This window comes from Orycteropus afer, unplaced genomic scaffold (genome assembly GCF_000298275.1).
Source record: "Orycteropus afer afer isolate SDZICR_OR568_19922 unplaced genomic scaffold, OryAfe1.0 scaffold00393, whole genome shotgun sequence".
In the NCBI taxonomy this organism is placed as follows: Eukaryota; Metazoa; Chordata; class Mammalia; order Tubulidentata; family Orycteropodidae; genus Orycteropus; species Orycteropus afer.
In genome coordinates, this window is record NW_006921980.1 from 2,277,827 (window position 1) to 2,295,999 (window position 18,173).

Below are 18,173 nucleotides of genomic sequence, written 5' to 3' on the forward strand. Positions count from 1 at the left end.
AACCCTGACACACTCCCTTCTTGATTTTAAACCATGTAGTGTCCCCTTGTTCCATTCGAATGACAGCCTCCTGGTCAAGGTACAGATTCCTCATGAGTACAATCAAGTGTTTGGGAATTCCCATTCTTCTCAATGTTATCCATAATTTGTCATAATCCGCACAATCAAATGTCTTTGCATAGTCAATAAAATTTTCCAACTACCGGTGACTCTTTGTTTCCAACTTTTGCATTCCAGTCACCAGTGATAAATAACACATCTTGATTGCAAGTTCGGTCAATTTTAGACTGCAGAAGTTGATAAAAATCTTCAATTTCTTCATCTTTGGCTTTGGTGGTTGGTGCATAAGTTTGAATAATGGTCATATTAATGGGTCTTCCTTGTAGGCGTATGGATATTATCCTATCACTGACAGCATTGTACTTCAGGATAGGTCTTGAAACATTCTTTGTGATGATGAATACCACACCAGTCTTCTTCAATTTGTCATTGCCGGCATAGTAGATTATATGGTTGTCTGATTCAAAATGGCCCAAACTGGTCCATTTCAGCTCACTAATGCCTAGGATATCAATCTTTATGTGTTCCATTTAATTTTTGAGAACTCCCAATTTTCCTAGATTCATACTTCGTACATTCCATGTTCCGATTATTAATGAATGTTTGCCGCTGTTTCTATTCATTTTGCATCATGCCACATCAGCAAATGGAGTTCCTGAAAGCTTTACTCTATCCACATCATTAAGGTCAGCTCTACTTTGAGGAGGCAGCTCTTCCCCAGTCATATCTTGAGTGCCCTCTGACATGAGGGGCTTATTTTCTGGCACTATATCAGGCAATGTTTTAAGGGTATTCATAACATTTTCCAGTAATATATCATACATTGTTTCACTGTTATTCATAAGGTTTTCACTGGCCAACTCTTTGAGAAGTGGATGACCTCTTCCTTCTTCTGAGTCTGTCTTATTTTGGAAGCTCTGATGAAACCTGTCTACCATGGGTAACCCTGCTGGCATTTGAAACACCAGTGGTATAGCCTCCAGCCTCAACAGCAACATGTAAATCACCACAGTATGACAAACTGACAGATAAGTTTATCTCCCTTAGTTGTTCCAAACTGCTCCACTCACTTACTGGTCTCCCTTAGCTTACTTTACCCATTGCTTCAGAGTCAATTTTAACTCATAATGACCCAATAAGACAGAGTAGAAATGCCTCCATCGAATTTCCAAAGCTGTAAGTCTTTACAGAAGCAGACTGCCACATTTTTCTCCCATGGAGTGGCTGGTGGATTTAAATAGTCAATTTTTCACTTAGCAGCAGAGCACTTTAACCACTACACCACCAGGGCTCCTGTAGTTTGGTTAGAAGACAGAAACTGGTCTAGATATTTCAAGCAGGGCTTTGTTGTTACCTGCTGCTGAGTCAACCTCTGACTCAAGACAAACCCATGCACAATGAAATGAAATACCACCTGTTCCTATGTCATCCCCATGATTGATTACAGATTGTACCACTGTAGTCCATAGATTTCCATTAACTAATTTTTGGTACACTGCCTGGCCTTTCTCTGAGTCTCTTTTGGTCTGGAAGCTCCACTGAAACCTGTTCAGCATTATAGCAACATCTAGCCTCAACTGACAGACAGGTGGTAGTTGGACATTAGGTACGTTGGCTGGGTATCAAACCCACCTCTACCACATGGAAGGTGAGAATTCTACCATTCAACTACCACTATGCCTACAAATAGGTATTACACCCTTGTTATTTTGAAGGAAGTGCCAGAGCAGTGAAAGTCAGGGAAAGCTGTCACAACTCTTGGGCTCCTGCCAGCTTCTCCAGAGTTGGGATTTGGAGGACCTGCAGGACACCTCTGCTGCTGTTCCCTATGCCTAGGACACTGAGGAGAGAGAGAGTTGATGGAGTACTGGGGTGGCAGAGCAGAATCCCTGTCTGTTGATGCCATACTTCTATCTCAGAGGAGCAATAAGTAATATCATTCTGCCCCTTGACTATTTTTCAAATATCCTTTTTGGTGGAATTTAACTTGGAAATGTAGTTTCCAGTTTCTAACCCTTGTAGTACAGAGGAGAACATAGAAAGGGATGGAAACATTGCTGAGTAGCCCACAAGCAATCTAGCCAAAATTTCAATGAGGTATTTGAACTATACCTACCACATAATTGTCATGCAGACATTATTCATGCTGATGGTCTATTGTTGCATTTGCACTAAAAAAACAATGAACCAACCAATGGCTGTTGAGTTGACCCTGAATTATGGCAACTCTGTGCATTTCAGAATAGAACTGTGCTTCACAGGGTTTTCAATGGCTGATTTTTCAGAAGTACATCACCAGGCCTTTTTTCAAAGTCACTTCTAGATGAACTTGAATCACCAAGATTTCAGTAAGCATTTGAGTGCATTAACAATTTGCATAATGTTGTTGTTGGTTGCTATTGAGTTGATTCCTCCTCATGGTGACAGCAACTCTATGTGTGTAGAGTAGAACTGCTCCATAGAGTTTTCAAGGCTATGACCTTTCAAAAGCAGGTCACCAGCCTGTCTTCTGTGGTGCCTCTGGGTGGGTTTGAACTGCCAACTTTTCAGTTAGAAGCTGAGTGTGTACCGTTTGCTCTTCCTTGACAGGAAGACTGAAGAAGAGTTGGTGCTTTTGAGCTGTGGTGTTGGCGAAGAATGCTGAAAGTACCGTGGACTGCTAAAAGAACTAATAGGTCTGTCCTGGAGGAAGTGCAGCCAGAATGCTCCTTGGAGGCGAGAATGGCTAGACTTTGTCTCACATACTTTGGCATGTTGTCAGAAGGGACCATTCCCTGGAGAAGGTTGTTATGCTTGGCAAGGTGGAGGGTCAATGAAAGAGGGGTAGGCCCTCAACGATGTAGACTGACACAGTGGCAGCGGCAGTGGGCTCAAGTGTAGCAAGAATCATGTAGCTGGTGCAGGACTGGGCCATGTTTCGTTCTACTGTGCATAGGGTCACTGAGTTGGAAACGACTCGATGGCACTTAACAACAACAACTTCTGTGGTGATATCGCCTTGGAAACCCAAGGAGAGGTCGCTATGAGTTGGGGCCAACTCAACGGCAGTGAGTTTTTAGTGAGAAGTATGAAAGTTACAGTGTATGAACAAGTGCCAGTGACTGCTCCCACTACACACGGCTGAGCTCCTGCAGAGCCCCTGAAACCCAAGTACACAAAAAGAATGAAGTTAAAAAAATCCAAACATACAAGATGAAAAACAATTGTACTGACTTTATTGTCTTTAAATTGCATAGTATTCTGATTGTGCACACTTTTAAATAGAAAGCAAGGTAGCCCACTTGAAATTATTCCCTTGTGCAATATATTTCACGCTGTTTCACTATGGGCAGGAGCAGGGACCGAAATGCAGCTTTGGCTTAAAAACAACGATGATTGTATCAAGCAGAAATTGGAAAGTTGGAGGGGCTTTGGCCATAGAGGAGAAGAAAATGTTGAAGGAAGTTGAGATTTTGACAGGACTTAGAGGAGACATAGAAAAATGGCTGGACAGGCTTTGATGATGTCAGGAGGTGGGATTTAGGAGCAGCCTAGAGAGGAAGAGAAAGGAGAAAGGAGTCCAGAGGGTCAATGCCTTGTGCTCAAATTTGAGATGAATCCACCGCCAGGAGCAAGACCCAAGACGGTGCATTGGGTGGCTGGGATGCACAGTCTGGGAATTTCCATGGCTACAGACAGCCATATACTAAAAAAATAACTTAAAAGCTATACAATTGTTCTTATAAATATTTTGTCTTTTAAAACTAACTAGCATTGGTTAAAAAAAAGGTTCACAGTTACTCTGAAGAGAGCTGAATCTCTATTGCACAGTAGTGGAAAAATCTGCTGTGATCCCCATGTGTAAACAATGATTCCCTTCTCCTCTGGCAACTTCAGGACTCAGAGAAACAGTATTTGCTGTAGCAAAAGCACTTGGGTACAAGGCACGTTGAAGCTGTCAAGCTCTACTGGGATATCATATTCGGAACACGCAGAATGCCCACTTCTTTTCCCACTGGCACCCTTGCCGTTGGTACAGGTCTTGACTTAAGACTAAATGTGGCAGTGGTCTCTTCACTCTTTCATTCTCATTCCACGGTCACAGACTTGGCCAGATTTCTGGGGAAGTCAACCTAAAATGAAAGAAAGCAGTTTTCAGAGCCCCATAGATCTTAGCAATCTGCTCTTATAGCCTATTATCAGAGCACTTGAGAAGGAGACAGATGTCCCTGGTCACCTCCTACCATGAGCACCTTGAGACCTGCATCTTGGAAGCATGTTCCTGACTCAGGAAGCTTCACCTGTAGAATGTTCAGGTCATTCAATAAACATTTATTGTGTATTTCACCTGTGTCATGCTGTGTTAAAAACAGCTAACTCAATTTATTGTAGAAAAATTCACTTTTCCTAGAAGGATACTTTTTAAATCCATGAGACCTATGAGCTTAGGAGGGATTGGAAAAGAAATGTGATTGGGAATAATTGAGAAAGTGGGCTTCAACTTTATCTGGAATGTCTTATTTTGTTTATATGTTGAGAAAAGATGAAATAAAGCAACCCAAGTGCTCGTCAACAGATGAATATGGAAATAATACATAGTATATACATTCAATGAAATGTTACTCAGACACAAAGACAATGAAGTCCTAATATATGCTACTACATGGATGAACCTTGAAAACATTATGCTGAGTGAAATAAGGTAGACAAATAAGGGCAAATATTGTATGACACCATTTTTATGAAATATCAAAAATAGGCAAATGTCTAGAGACAAAAGTTTGTTAGTGGTTAGCAGGGGTTGAAGGAGGAGTATGCAGGGAATTATTGCTTACAGGATGCGCTGGATTTGCTTGGGGTGATGAAAAATTTTTAGAGGTAGATAGTGGTGATGGTTGCATAACATGGTAATGTAATTAGTGCTACTGAATTGTACTCATAGAAATGGTTAAAACAGCAATGTTGTTGCTATCTATCTATCTATATTGCTTGAATACAGTTTTTAGAAAAGAGGAAAAAATATATGACAAAATGTTAGAAAATGTCAGTTCTGGGTGATACCCATTGGGTGATTGCTATATTATTCTTTATATTGTTACATGTTTTTAAAAGAATCTCAAAATAACCATGCAATAAAACTTCCATTTATTTGCCCAATAAAGGAAATAAATGACTGAGAGATCATAAATTTATTCTTTTCTGGAAAATAATTTGGAAATATATATTAAGAGTCTCAAAATGTTGAATCATTTCCTAGACTAAAGACAATCTTAAATATGGGATAAAGATGTATGTACAAAGATGTTCATGAAAACAAAAAAAAAAATTGGAAACAGCTTAAATAATAGAATGGCTAAGTAATTATTAAGAAAATTCACATTGTAAGAATGTGATGGAATACTACACAATGATCACACATTGCTTATAAGTTTTTAAAGATGTGAGAAAATACATATTACATAATAGCAAAAGGAGGAACCAAAATTTTATCCTCCATATAATCTTGAAAATGTTTTAAAAATTGCATAGGAAAAAGAAAAAAAATTACATTTGCTAATAACATTACCTCTAGGTGATGAGGTTATAGTCTGATAATACTGTCTTCTTTAGGAGCTCTGGTGGCATAGTGCCTAAGGCATTTGACTGATAACCAGAAGGCTGGTAGTTCAAACCCACCAGCCACTCCTTGGAAGGAAGATTGGGCAATCTACTTCTGTAGTGATATGATCTCGGAAACCCAAGGAGGGGTCGCTATGAGTCGGATCTGACTCCACAGCAGTGAGTTTCGTTTTTTTTTTTAAAAAATACATTTCAGTTTCCAACTTTTTTTCTGGGGGGTACACATTACTTTTAAAAAGAAAGTTATTTTAAATGAACTTGTGTCTTTTAGAATATTTACACCAAATAAGAACTTAAAGAGCAAAAAGGAACTTTGGGGTTTGTTATGAATTAAATTACATCCTTCCATTCAAAAATATGTATTGAAAGACTTTCAGCAAGATGGTAGAATAGGCAAACTATCCAAACCCTTTACAACAAACAAGGAACCAAATGAAACAGATACAGATGGTAATCCTAGAACCCTGGACTTTGAAGGGAGGGATAAATAAGTGGATCAAATACCAACTAGAAGAAGAAGAAACTAAAAACAGTAAACAAAGGCACAAATAGAGCTGTGAACTGTCAACTGGACTGACAGCCCAGCCATTTTGAACTTTTGCAAACAGTGTTCCTTTCAGAGCAGCAAACTGATAATTGGCTCCGCTTGCCAAAGACTGCCTAGGCACCCACACCAGTAGCAGGAGACCAGAGAGGTGTGATATTCCCCTCATTCCTGTTATGCCTTGGTGTGGTGGTTAAGTGTGTGTGTGTCAACTTGGCTGGGCCTGGTTGAGTGGCTGGGCAGCTGAATGTAGTATTCCCCATGATGAGACTGGTTATCAACTCCATGGTGGAATATACTGTGAGCAGCTGAGTAGCTACCTTTGGGCAGGTGGTCTGCTTCCCATATATAAGAAACAGCTTTGGGAATGGCCTCTAGCTTACAGCATGCTTGGGCAATGGCTATGACTCCATCCCACTAGCTCATGAACAAGCAGCCCCACACTCCAGAAACAAGTAGCCGAGTCTTTACTGCATGTAGCCGAGTCTTTACTCAGCAGCCTGCCATGCTCTGCTGATCTTGGGACTTTCAAATGAACTTGAATTAATGGCCTGCCATGTGGTTTGGTAACATGGGGAATGTGCCATTTTATTTGTCAACCTTGGGTTTGTCAGCCTCAGCAGCCAGTAGCTGCCTGAGTGAAGAGATGCCTCTGGCTTCAGTGGGCTGGGAGCAAGAGGTAGAGCTGAAGCCCAAGGTCGAGGGGCTTTCACCCAGCCTCTAGAGCCTGATGCTTCGAACTTGGACTTAAAGGCTCCTAACTGTAAGAGAATAAACTCCTGTTTGTTCAGCCATCCCATTTGTGGTATATTCTTGTCAGAGTGGCACTAGGTAACCAGAACAGAATATGGTACTAAGAGAGTAGGGTGCTACTCTGACAGATACCTAAAATGTAGAGACAGGAGTGGAGTGCATCTTTGACCTCAGACCCTGGCAGAGAGACCCCGGCATACTGCATGAGAGACAGCAGGAGCAGAGCCAAAAGAACTGGCATGAGACAGTGACAGCTTTACCAGCCCACGGAGAAGAAAGCTGGATGCCAATGTGCAGGTGGCTTCCTGGTGGAGTGGGTTGCCTTCAGGTGTTAATTGGTAGAAGAGACAGGCATGAAATGGAGTAGCAGGTTGGCCAGCCCACGGAGCAAGAAAGCTGAGTGCTTTTTGGGGAGGAAGATTTCCAGTGGAGTGGGTTGCCTTTGGCATTAATCGGCAAAAGTGGAGAGACCAAGGAAATGGGAAGCAGAGCTGCCTCAGCCTTAAGGGTAGGAGCATGGCCTTTGGGGGTGGAACTACCACAGCCCATTAGGTTATAAAGAGCCAGATCTTCACTAACTTGTTTCTGGAGTGTGGGGCTGCTTGTTCATGAGCTAGTGGGATGGAGTCATAGCCATTGCCCAAGAGTGAGGGGGCAGGGCTGCCATGTCCAAGAGGGAGAGAAACAAGGCCCACCAGGCCAAGGGGGTGAGGTTGCCACTCAGGACCTAGGGGACTGGAGTTACCCAGTGAAGAGATCTGTACAGATACCACCCACTGAAGATCTGTACAGGTGCCAAGTTGACAAGGGGTGGAATTGTGGTGGTTAAGTTTGTGTGTCAACTTGGCTAGGCCTGGTTTAGAAGCTGGGCAGCTGGATGTAGTATTCCCCATGATGAGACTGGTAATCAACTCCATGGTGGACTCTACTGTGAGCAGCTGAATAGCTGTTTTTGGGTATGTGGTCTGCTTCCTGTATATAAGAAACAGCTTTGGGAATGGTCTCTAGCTTATGGCATGCTTGAACCCTGCATATAGCCAAGTCATTACTCAGCAGCCTGCCATGCTCTGCTGACCTTGGGACTTTCAAATGGACTTGAATTAATGGCCTGCCGTGTGGTTTGGTAACATTGGGACTGTGCCATTTTATTTGTTAATGTGGGGCTTGTTAGCCTCAGCAGCCAGTAGCTACCTGAGTGAAGATATGTCTCTAGCTTCAACGGGCTGAGAGCAAGAGGCAGAGCTAAAGCCCAAGGTTGAGGGGCTTTCACCCAGCCCCTAAAGCTTGGCACTTTGAACTCAGACTTAAAGGCTCCAAACTAAGAGAATAAACTCCTGTTTGTTCAAGTATCCCATTTGTGGTATATTCTTTTCAGAGTGGTACTAGGTAATCAGAACACCTGGTGACCAGAGGTGCAGCCATCTCCCACCCCCAACCATCTTCTGGACTGGCAGGTATTACATCCTGTGGGCTGGATGCCTTGTCCTAGCTGCCTTCTGGGCAGGCAGGAACTAGTTCCAGGACCAAGCACCCTGTTCTCAGCCACCTTTTGGGCCAGTAGGAACTCCTTTGGAGATCAGAAGCCCTAGACTCAGTGTCTTTTGGCCTGGCAGGAACTTCTTCTGGATCTAGGCACCCTGCCCCCAGACATCCTCTGAGGCAGCAGGAGGTCTTTCTGGGATCAGATGATCTGCCCCCTATTTGATCAGACTGGCTGCCTTTCAAGTCAGCAGGAACTCCTTCCAGAACCAGGTGCCCTGCTTCCTGTGCCCCTTGCTTGGCCCAGCAGGAACATGACCCAGGGGCCATGCCATGCCTTCCCTCCCCAGTTTTCTCCTTTCTTTTTTCTTTCCCTTTCCTGGATTTTGTTCATTTTCCTTTTCCTTGGTTCTTTTCTTTCCTTTTCTCTTTTCATTTTTTCCATCCCCCCCCCCCTTTTTTTTGCACTATTCTATTCTTTGGGAGCTCTGGTGGCATAGTGTCTAAGTCTTTTGACTGCTAACCAGAAGGCTGGTTGTTCAAACCAACCAGCAACTCCTCAGAAGTTGGGCAATCTACTTCCGTAGAGATACTGCCTCGGAAACCCAAGGAAGGGTCACTATGAGTTGGATTAGACTTGACGGCAGTGAGTTTCTTTCTTTCTTTTTTTTTTTTTAAATTCTCTTCTTTGCTCTCTTTTGTTTTTCTTCCTTCAGAGATTTTGCTTTATTGCTTTTCTCTTTGTCTTTTCCTTGTTTTCTTGTTATGTGTTTTTTCTCTTTTTGTGGTTGTTGGTCGCTTTGCTTTTCCTCATTTTTATTCGTTGTCTTTCTTTTATTTATTATTTTCATTTTTTGGGCTGTTTGTATTTTTTTGTTCTCTTGTTCTTAATTTTTTGGTTTTTTTTTTTTTTGTCCCACCCATTGGAAGTCAGCAACTGTGCCCATATGACCCAAGAATATCCATACCGCCTACAGCCCCACCCACTGGGCAAGGGCTACCACCTGTTTCAGCACCAACTGATCAGTAATAAATGTTAGCCAATTTGAGCCCAACCCACCCTCAACTGCTCTACATGAACAGAAAACAGAGAACTGTGCATACATTCTCATCTATCACACCTACCAGGGGACAGGTGGTGAAAGCCTAAGTAATGCCAAACTAGTGAATAGAGTAGCACAGCAGCCCACTCACTTGGATATAACAAAACAAAATAAAACAAACAAACAAAAAATCTGGGCAAAGCACACCAACATATAATCATCAATTAAATACAAATACAACATCACAATGTCTTGGAGACAACTGACAATCCTAGTTCATATAAAGAAACAAGATAAAATAGTACAAACAAGGGACCTAAATACAGAGCCAGAAAACCTTCCTGAGGAAGAAATGGCATTGGAATTACCTGATAAGGAATTCAAAAGAATTATATTTAGATTTCCTCAAATGGGTTGAAAGAAAACACTGACAAATCAAGGAAAACACAGACAAAACTCTAGAACAATTTAGTAAAACAATACAACTATAAACTGAGAAAATTAGAAATGATACAAAAACAGCAAATAGAAACCCAGAACATTAATTCTATGATTTCAGAAATAGGTAATACATTCAAAGGGCAAAAGAGTAGAATCAACACAATGAAAGACAGAATTAGTAAGATTGAAGACAAATCTCTCACTACTACTTTGTTAGAGGAGCAATGAGAAAGCACATTTAAAAAAAATGAAGAAAGTCTAAGATTTATGTGAGATACCATTAAGAGGAATAACATATGTGTGAATGGCATTCCAGAAGAGGAAGAAACAAATGAAATCACAGAGAAAACTGTCAGATTTGTTGAAGAAAACTTCCCTAATATGATGAATGATGAGAAGATTACAAAATTCAATAAGACCCAAATAATCAAACTTACCAAAACCAAGGACAAAGAAAGGATCCTGAAAACAGCATGGTAAAAATAAAAAATTATAAAGGGCAACCAATTTAGACTAAGCTCAGATTTCTCAGCAGAAACCATGCAGGCAAGAAGGCAATAGGATGACATATGTTGTTGTTCTTGTTATGTGCCATCGAGTCAGACCCGACTCATAGCGACCCCTCCTTGGGTTTCCAAGGCAGTATCACTACACAAGTAGATTGCCCCATCTTCCTTCCAAGGAGTGGCTGGTGGGTTTGAACCACCAGCCTTCTGGTTAGCAGTCAAGTGCCTTAGGCACTATGCTACCAGAGCTCCCAGGATGACATATATAAAACCCTAAAAGAAAAAAATTGCTAACCAAGAATTACATACCCAACAAAATTTCCCTCAAATATGGTGACAAAATTAGGAAATTTCCAGACAGACAGAAATGAAGAGAATTTGTTAAAGTGAGACCAATTTTATAAGAGATATTAAAGGGAATCATTCAGACAGAGCACCAACAACAGTAAACAACAAAAACCAGTGATTAACATACATGAAAATATAACCCAGAAACCAATTCACACAAAGAAGTATCCAAAGTAAAACAAATTTACAACACTATAAAGAGGGAACCACAGCCATCAATTGGTAAATGAGGACAACTACAAACCCTGAATAAATAGTAGAGGTATAGAACTTCCAAATGGGGAGGAAGTCAAGACAATTTTGAGATAGAACAGACTTTTTTAAACTTGGGAAGAAAATAATAAATAACAGGGTAACCTCAAGAAAATTAATAAACATTCTCATCGAAATAAAAAAGAGGAAAGGCACAAATATTTAGCAAATACTAAAATAACAATGAATGAACTGCTAAAAAATCCATAAACAAAATGAGCTGAGCACAGAAAATTAAATGGAACAGAGAAATCAGCAATACCACACACAAAAAACCAAAAACCCACATATAACCAAATGACAATAAATTCATACTTGTTGATAATGACATTGAATATAAATGGATTAAATACACTAAACAAGAGATGGAGAATTGCAGAATGGATAAGAAAACATGACCCATCAATATGCTGTCTACAAGAGATACACCTTACACTCAAAGACAAAAAATGACTAAAAATCAAAGGTTGGAGGAAAAAAAAAATCAAGCAAATGGCAATCAAAAAAGAGCAGGAGTGGAAATATTAATTTCTGATAAAATACATTTTAAGACAAAAACCAAGTTCTGGTAAGATGGGGGAATAGGCAGACAGACTGCACAGACCCTCTTCAACAAACAAAAGGGGAACCAATTAACACAGATACAGAAGATAATCCTGGAGCCCTGAGCTTTGAAGGGAAAGATACAGAAGTGGACTAAAGTCTAAATAGTATAAGAACCTGCATGAAAATACCAAAAAAGGAGACACATGGAGCTGCGGTCTGGCAGAAATCCTGACAGCACAGATAGCTTGGATACTGCCATGGTGTTAGGACCTAAGAATTAACCTAAAAATCAGCCCTGCTAGCCAGGATCTGCATGGAGGACTACTCTGGTGGCTGGTGAATAAAAGGGGAAGCAGCAAAGAGGAAGGTGGGCTGAGCTGTGGACTTTTGCCTGTTTGGAGGGTGCAGCCATTTTGAATGTTTACAAGTGGTTCTACCATTTTGGATATTTAAAGCAACAGTGTTCTCCCAGATTTCAGGGACTTAAGAACAGGCTCCATTTGCCAGGAACCAGAAGGATATTCTGGGTGCCAATGACTGGAAAGGTGCAATATTACCCTTGTTACTCTTATACCCTACATCCTCTTGGTGAATGGAGGTTCAGCCATCCCTCACTCCCACCCACCTCTGGGCTGACAGGAATTCCATCCCAATCTGTGTGTTCACACACAGACTGGCTGCCCTGCCATACCCTGCCCAGATTTTTTTTTTTTTTTTAGTTTGTTTTTGTCTGTTTTAAAATTATTATTATTATTGTCCTTTTTGTTACTATTCTTTATCCTTCAATTCCCAGATTCTAACTTTCAGCTTTTTCTCTCTTCTCTGTTCCTGGTTCCATTCTTTTTCTTTCTCGTGGTTAACCCCATTCCTTGTTTTTCTTTTTGCATTTTTCACATTTTTTTCCTCATTATTTTCCTACTCTACCTTTTTTCCTCTTATTGCCCTCTCCCCAGATATTGTGGGTTTTTCTTTTTCCCTTTTTTGGTGATTGTTCTTGTGTCTTTACATGGTGTATTTTGTCCACTTCCTTTCACTTTTTGATGGTTATTCGATTGTTGTTTTTGTCTGAGTGAGAGACAGCAACAGTGCCCATATGACACAACTACACCCACACATCCTGCAGCTTCACTTATTAAGTGAGAGCCACCACTTCTTTCTCCACCAACTAGCCAACTATAAATGGCCACCAAGAAGAGCCTGACTCACTCTTAACTGCTCTTCACAAACAGTTAACAGAGATCTAAATACAACAAAGTCACAATGTCTTGGAGAAAACAGACCATCACAGTCCACACAAAGAAGTTAAGATAGAGTGGTAGAAACAAGGGAGCAGGATACAAACCCAGAATACATTCCCAAGGAAGAAATAGCATTGGAACTCCCTGATAAGGAATTAAAAAGAATTCTATTTAGGTATCTTCAAAGGATTGAGAGACAGATCAAGAAAACACTGACAAAATTAAGGAAAACAGACAAAACCCTAGGACAATTCTGGAAGAATATACAAGAACAAAATGATAAAATAAATGAAAAATTAGAAATGATACAAAATATACAGATAGAAATCCAGAAGATTAATACTAAATTTTCAGAAATAGATAACATATCGAAAGGGCAAAGGAGTAGAATTGAATCAATGGAAGACAGAATTAATGAGATTGAAGACAAATACCTGAATACTTCTTCGAAAAGGGATCAATCAGAAAAAAGATCAAAAAAAAAAAAAAAAAAAAAAAAAAAAAAAATGAAGAAAGCCTAAAGTTCATGTGGGATACCATCAAAAGGAATAACCTACATGTAATCGGAATCCCAAAACAGGAAGAGAAAAATAATACCACTGAGAAAATTGTCCAAGATTTGTTGGAAGAGAACTTCCCTGATATAATGAAAGATGAGAATATATCCATTCAAGAAGTCCAACGAACCCCAAACAGGGTAGACCCCAACAGAAAATCACCAAGACACATCATCATCTAACATGGCTACATGCAGGGTTCAAGCATGCCATAAGCTAAAGACCATTCCCCAAGGCTTGTCTTTATATACAGGAAGCAGACCATATCCCTAAGGCAGCTACTCAGCTGCTTACAGTAGATTCCACCATGGAGTTGATTACCAGTCTCATTCTGGGGAATACTACCTCCAGCTGCCCAGCTACTCAACCAGGCCCAGCCAAGTTGACACACAAACTTAACTGCCACACACAGCCTTTCTGTTCTCCCAAGATTGATCTCTCCAAGGAATGTATCTACCTAATGTAAATTTTCAGCTCATATGCCTGTCTTTTGTTTGGCTGGAAGCCACAGGAGTGGGTTCAATTCCAGACCTGAAGGGCCACTAGGGGTCATAATCTCAGGGGTTCCACCAGGCTCTATCAGACCAGCAAACCTGGTCCCCCCTCCTTGTGTTTTTTTTTTTAATGATTTTGAGTTTTGTTCCACATTGTTCTCCTATTACATCCAGGATCTCCTACATAGATCACCATCTGAGTGGTTGACAGTGGTAGCTGGGCACCATCTAGTTCTTCTGGTCTCATAGTCATATAGGCTGAGGATCACATGGTGTACCAGTCTGTTGGACCTATTGTTTCCATGTGTCTTTGGTTTTCTTTATTCTTTGCTCTGGAGGAGGCGAGACCCATTGTTGCATCGGCTTGCAAGCTTTTAAGATCCCAGTCACTACTCACCAATGTAGGACGTGGGACAATGTTTTTGTGTAGTATGCTATGTCAGTTGAGCTTGATGTCACTTATGGGCAGCTGATCTTTGAAAAAGGGCCAAAACTCACTAAACAGGGAAGAAATAGTCTCTTTAACAAATGGTGCTAGAAAAACTGGATATCCATTTGCAGAAAAATGAAACAGGACCCATATCTCACACCATATACAAAATGTACTCAAGCTGAATCAAAGACCTCAATGTAAAACCTAAAACTACAAAGAACATCAAAGAAAAACTAGGGGCAAATTTAGGGGCCCTGATCAGGGCCAACTTGATGGCACATAACAACAACAACAACAACAACAACAAATACAGGGCATTATACATTATCAAATGAAAAATGCACAAACACCAGGAGACAAAATAGATGACTAGGACCTCCTTAAAATCAGATACTTATATGCATCAAAAGATTTCACCAAACAAGTATAAAAAGAACCCACAGACTGGGAAAAATCTTTTGACAATGATATATCAGACAAGGGACTAATAGCTAAAATTTATAGAAAACTTCAATACCTCAACAACAAAAAATAATCCAGTTAGAAAATGGACAGAGGACATGAACAGATACTCACTAAAGAAGACATTCAAGCAATCAAGAAACACATAAAGAATTGCTCATGATCATTAGACATAAAAAAAAAAAAAAAAAAACAACCTCACTGCTGTCAAGTCATTTCTGACTCATAGCGACCCCTCCTTGGGTTTCTGAGGTGCTATCTCTGTGGAAGTAGATTGCCCAATCTTCCTTCTGAGGAGTGGCTGGTGAGTTTGAACTGCCAGCCTTCTGGTTAGCAGTCAAATGCCTTAGGCACTACACCACCAGAGCTCCTCGGAAGGAAGAGTGGGCAATCTACTTCCATAGAGATACCTCCTCAGAAACCCAAGAAGGGGTTGACTATGATTTGGAACTGACTTGTCAGCAGTGAGTTGATCTGGTGTTAGCTGTTTCAAGGTTCTGCTCATAGATCCACAATTGACTCATTAGACATTAGAGAGAGATGCAAATCAAAACAACAATGAGATATCATCTGACCTAGACCTAGTAACAAAGTTCAAAAAAGAAAATAACAAATGCTGGCAAGGGTGTGAAGAGATAGAAACCCTCATACCCTGCTGGTGGGACTATAAAATGGTGCAAGCACTGAAGAAAATGGTATTGTACATCCTTAAAAAGCTGGAAATAGAAATACCATGAGATCCAGCAATCCACTCCTAGGTGTGTATATACTAGAGAAATAGCAGGTGTGACATGAACACATATATGCACTCCCATATTCATTGCAGCACTATTCACAATAGCAAAAAGATGGAAACAACCTAAATGCCCATCAACAGAGATATGGATAAACAAACTGTGGTACATACACATGATGGAATAGTATGCAACATGAAAAAGCAATGACGAATCTGTGAAACATCTCATAACATAGATGAACCTAGAGGTCATCATGGTGAGTGAAATTAGTCAATCACAAAAGGACAAATATTGTATGAGACCACGATTGTAAAAAGTCAAGAAAAGGTTTTCACACAAAAACAATGTTCTTTGTTGGTTAGCAGGGGTAGGAGGGGAAGGAAGAGTAAACCACTAACTAGAGGGTAGACACATACTAACTTTGGTGAAACTCAAAAAAACCAAACCAAACTAAACCACCAAACTCACTGCCATCAAGTCGATTCTGACTCATAGTAACCCTATAGGGTTTCCAAGGCAGTAAATCTTTATGGAAGTAGATTGCTATATCTTTCTTCTGCAGTGGGTTTGAACTGCCAACCTTCTGGCAGGGAAGGCAATATACAATATTCTGAAGGGGAAGGCAAAATACAATAAGGAGGGAGTCAGCACAAAATGATTAAGGAAAGGAAAATGCTGGGAGGGGTAGAAGAGTTAAAGGCACCAGAGGTAAACAGTAATTCATACGCAATCCTGCATTAACAGTAATAACAATAATCAATAATCTATAAGTGGATTCATAGATACACACATGAGCTGAACAGGTGTGATAAGGATATTGAAATTATTCTCATGAATATATATAGGTTTGACAGAGAATATTTCTACATATGTATTTACATAAGCTGCAAGTATATCCATGACTATGTTGTTGTTAGGTGCCGTCAAGTTGACTCTGACTCACAGCAACCCCAGGTACAACAGAAAGAAATACTGCCCAGTCTTGCGCCAGCCCTACAATCCCTGCTATATCTGAGCCCATTGTTGCAGCCACTGTGTCAATCCATCTCATTGAGGGCCTTCCCTTTTTCATTGACCCTCCATTTTACCAAGCATGATATCCTTCTCCAGAGAATGGTCCCTTCTGAAAACATGACCACCACCCATCTGTCAGCTTGTCGTACTGTGGTGGCTTGTGTATTGCTGTGAGGCTAGAGGTTATGCTCTGGTATTTCAAATACCAGCAGGGTCACCCATGGTGGACAGGTTTCAGTGGAGCTTGCAGACTCAGATAGACTTAAGAAGAAGGAATGGGGCATCTACTTCTCAAAGAACTGGCCAGTGAAAACCTTATGAATAGCAGTGAAACACTGTCTGATATCCATGACTATAGTAGAGCATAAACAGCTTTGTTGGCGTGGTGCCTAAGACATTTGGCTGCTAACCAGAAGGCTGGTAGTTCACACCCACAAGCAGTTCCACAGAAGGAAGATGGGATAATCTACTTCCATAAAAGATTTGTCACCTCAGAAACTCAATGAGGGTTGCTATGAGTCAGAATCAACTTGATGGCAGTGAGTTCTTTTTTTTTTTTTCTTTTTTTGGTTTATAGCAGAGCATACAAAGGGCAAAGTTAGGAAAACTTCTTAGCCATAACCAAAAACCCTGAGGAAGTGAATCCCTGAGCCTGGGGACTCAGGACCATAGTCTTGGGGACATCAAGGTCAATCAGCACAACATAGTCCATAAAGACAATGTTCTACATCTTACTTTGGTGAGTAGTGACTGGGGTCTTAAAAGCTTGCAAGCATCCATCTAAGGTGCAACTATTGTTTTCTCCTCATGCAGAACAAAGAAGAGTGAAGAAAATAAAAGACTCATATAAACAATTATTCCAGAGGACTAATGGACCACATGAAACTCGGCCTCCACAACCATGAAACTAAAAGAACTAGATGGTGCCTGGTTACCACTACCAACTGCTCTGAAAGGGATCACATTAGAAGGTCCTGCACAGAGTGGGAGAAAAATATGGGTAGAGACTGGTGGAACCCCCGAGACTATGGCCTTTGGTCACCCTTTGGACCTGGAAATGAACTCACTCCCATAGTGAATTTTCAAGCAATAGACAGGTCTATAAAGTGAACAATAACTTTAGGAAGGTAGACCCTCCATAGAACAGTCAACCATTTGAGATCAAAAGGGTAATATTTGCCCAAGGACAAAGTTCAGAAATAAGGAAGGGCTAGGAGAGGAGGAGGAGGTATGGAAATGAGAAAACAGGAAGGATGTGGGAAGAGTGGGGAAAAAATATATACATATATATATATATTGAAGTCTGGCCCCTATATCTATGGATGTTATCCTGTGTGGAAATACAGTTTTCTTTGTTATGTTAACTAAGTCATACTCAAGTAGAATAAGCCCTAAACCTAATCACTTCTGAGTTATTAAAAGAGAATAGATCTAAAGACACACACAGGGGAAAATGACATATGAAGACAGATACATATAGCAGATACATCTCTAAGCCCAGGAACTCCCAGGGATTTCTGGCAGCAATTAGAAGCTGAAATAGACAAAGGACTTTCCCCTAGAGCCATGCCCTGTGTTTGGATTTCCAGCCTCCTGAACTGTGAGAAAATAAATGTCTGTTTTTTAAAGCCAACCATTTGTGGGTTTTTTTTTTTTTTTTCATCATGC

The 18,173-nt window shown here is 40.6% G+C and overlaps 1 protein-coding gene across 1 annotated transcript in view; it reads right to left on the minus strand.

Annotated features, from left to right (window-relative positions):
• Positions 1–4,127: 4,127 nt before the first annotated feature.
• GFPT2 (glutamine-fructose-6-phosphate transaminase 2) overlaps positions 4,128–18,173 on the minus strand; it is a gene marked incomplete at its 5' end in the record, with an annotated part of 48,321 nt that continues 34,275 nt past the window's right edge. Inside the window, one exon of the mRNA XM_007953425.2 lies at positions 4,128–4,172. Within this exon, the coding sequence (XP_007951616.2) occupies positions 4,128–4,172 (45 nt within the window). The remainder of the gene's footprint in view (positions 4,173–18,173) is intronic.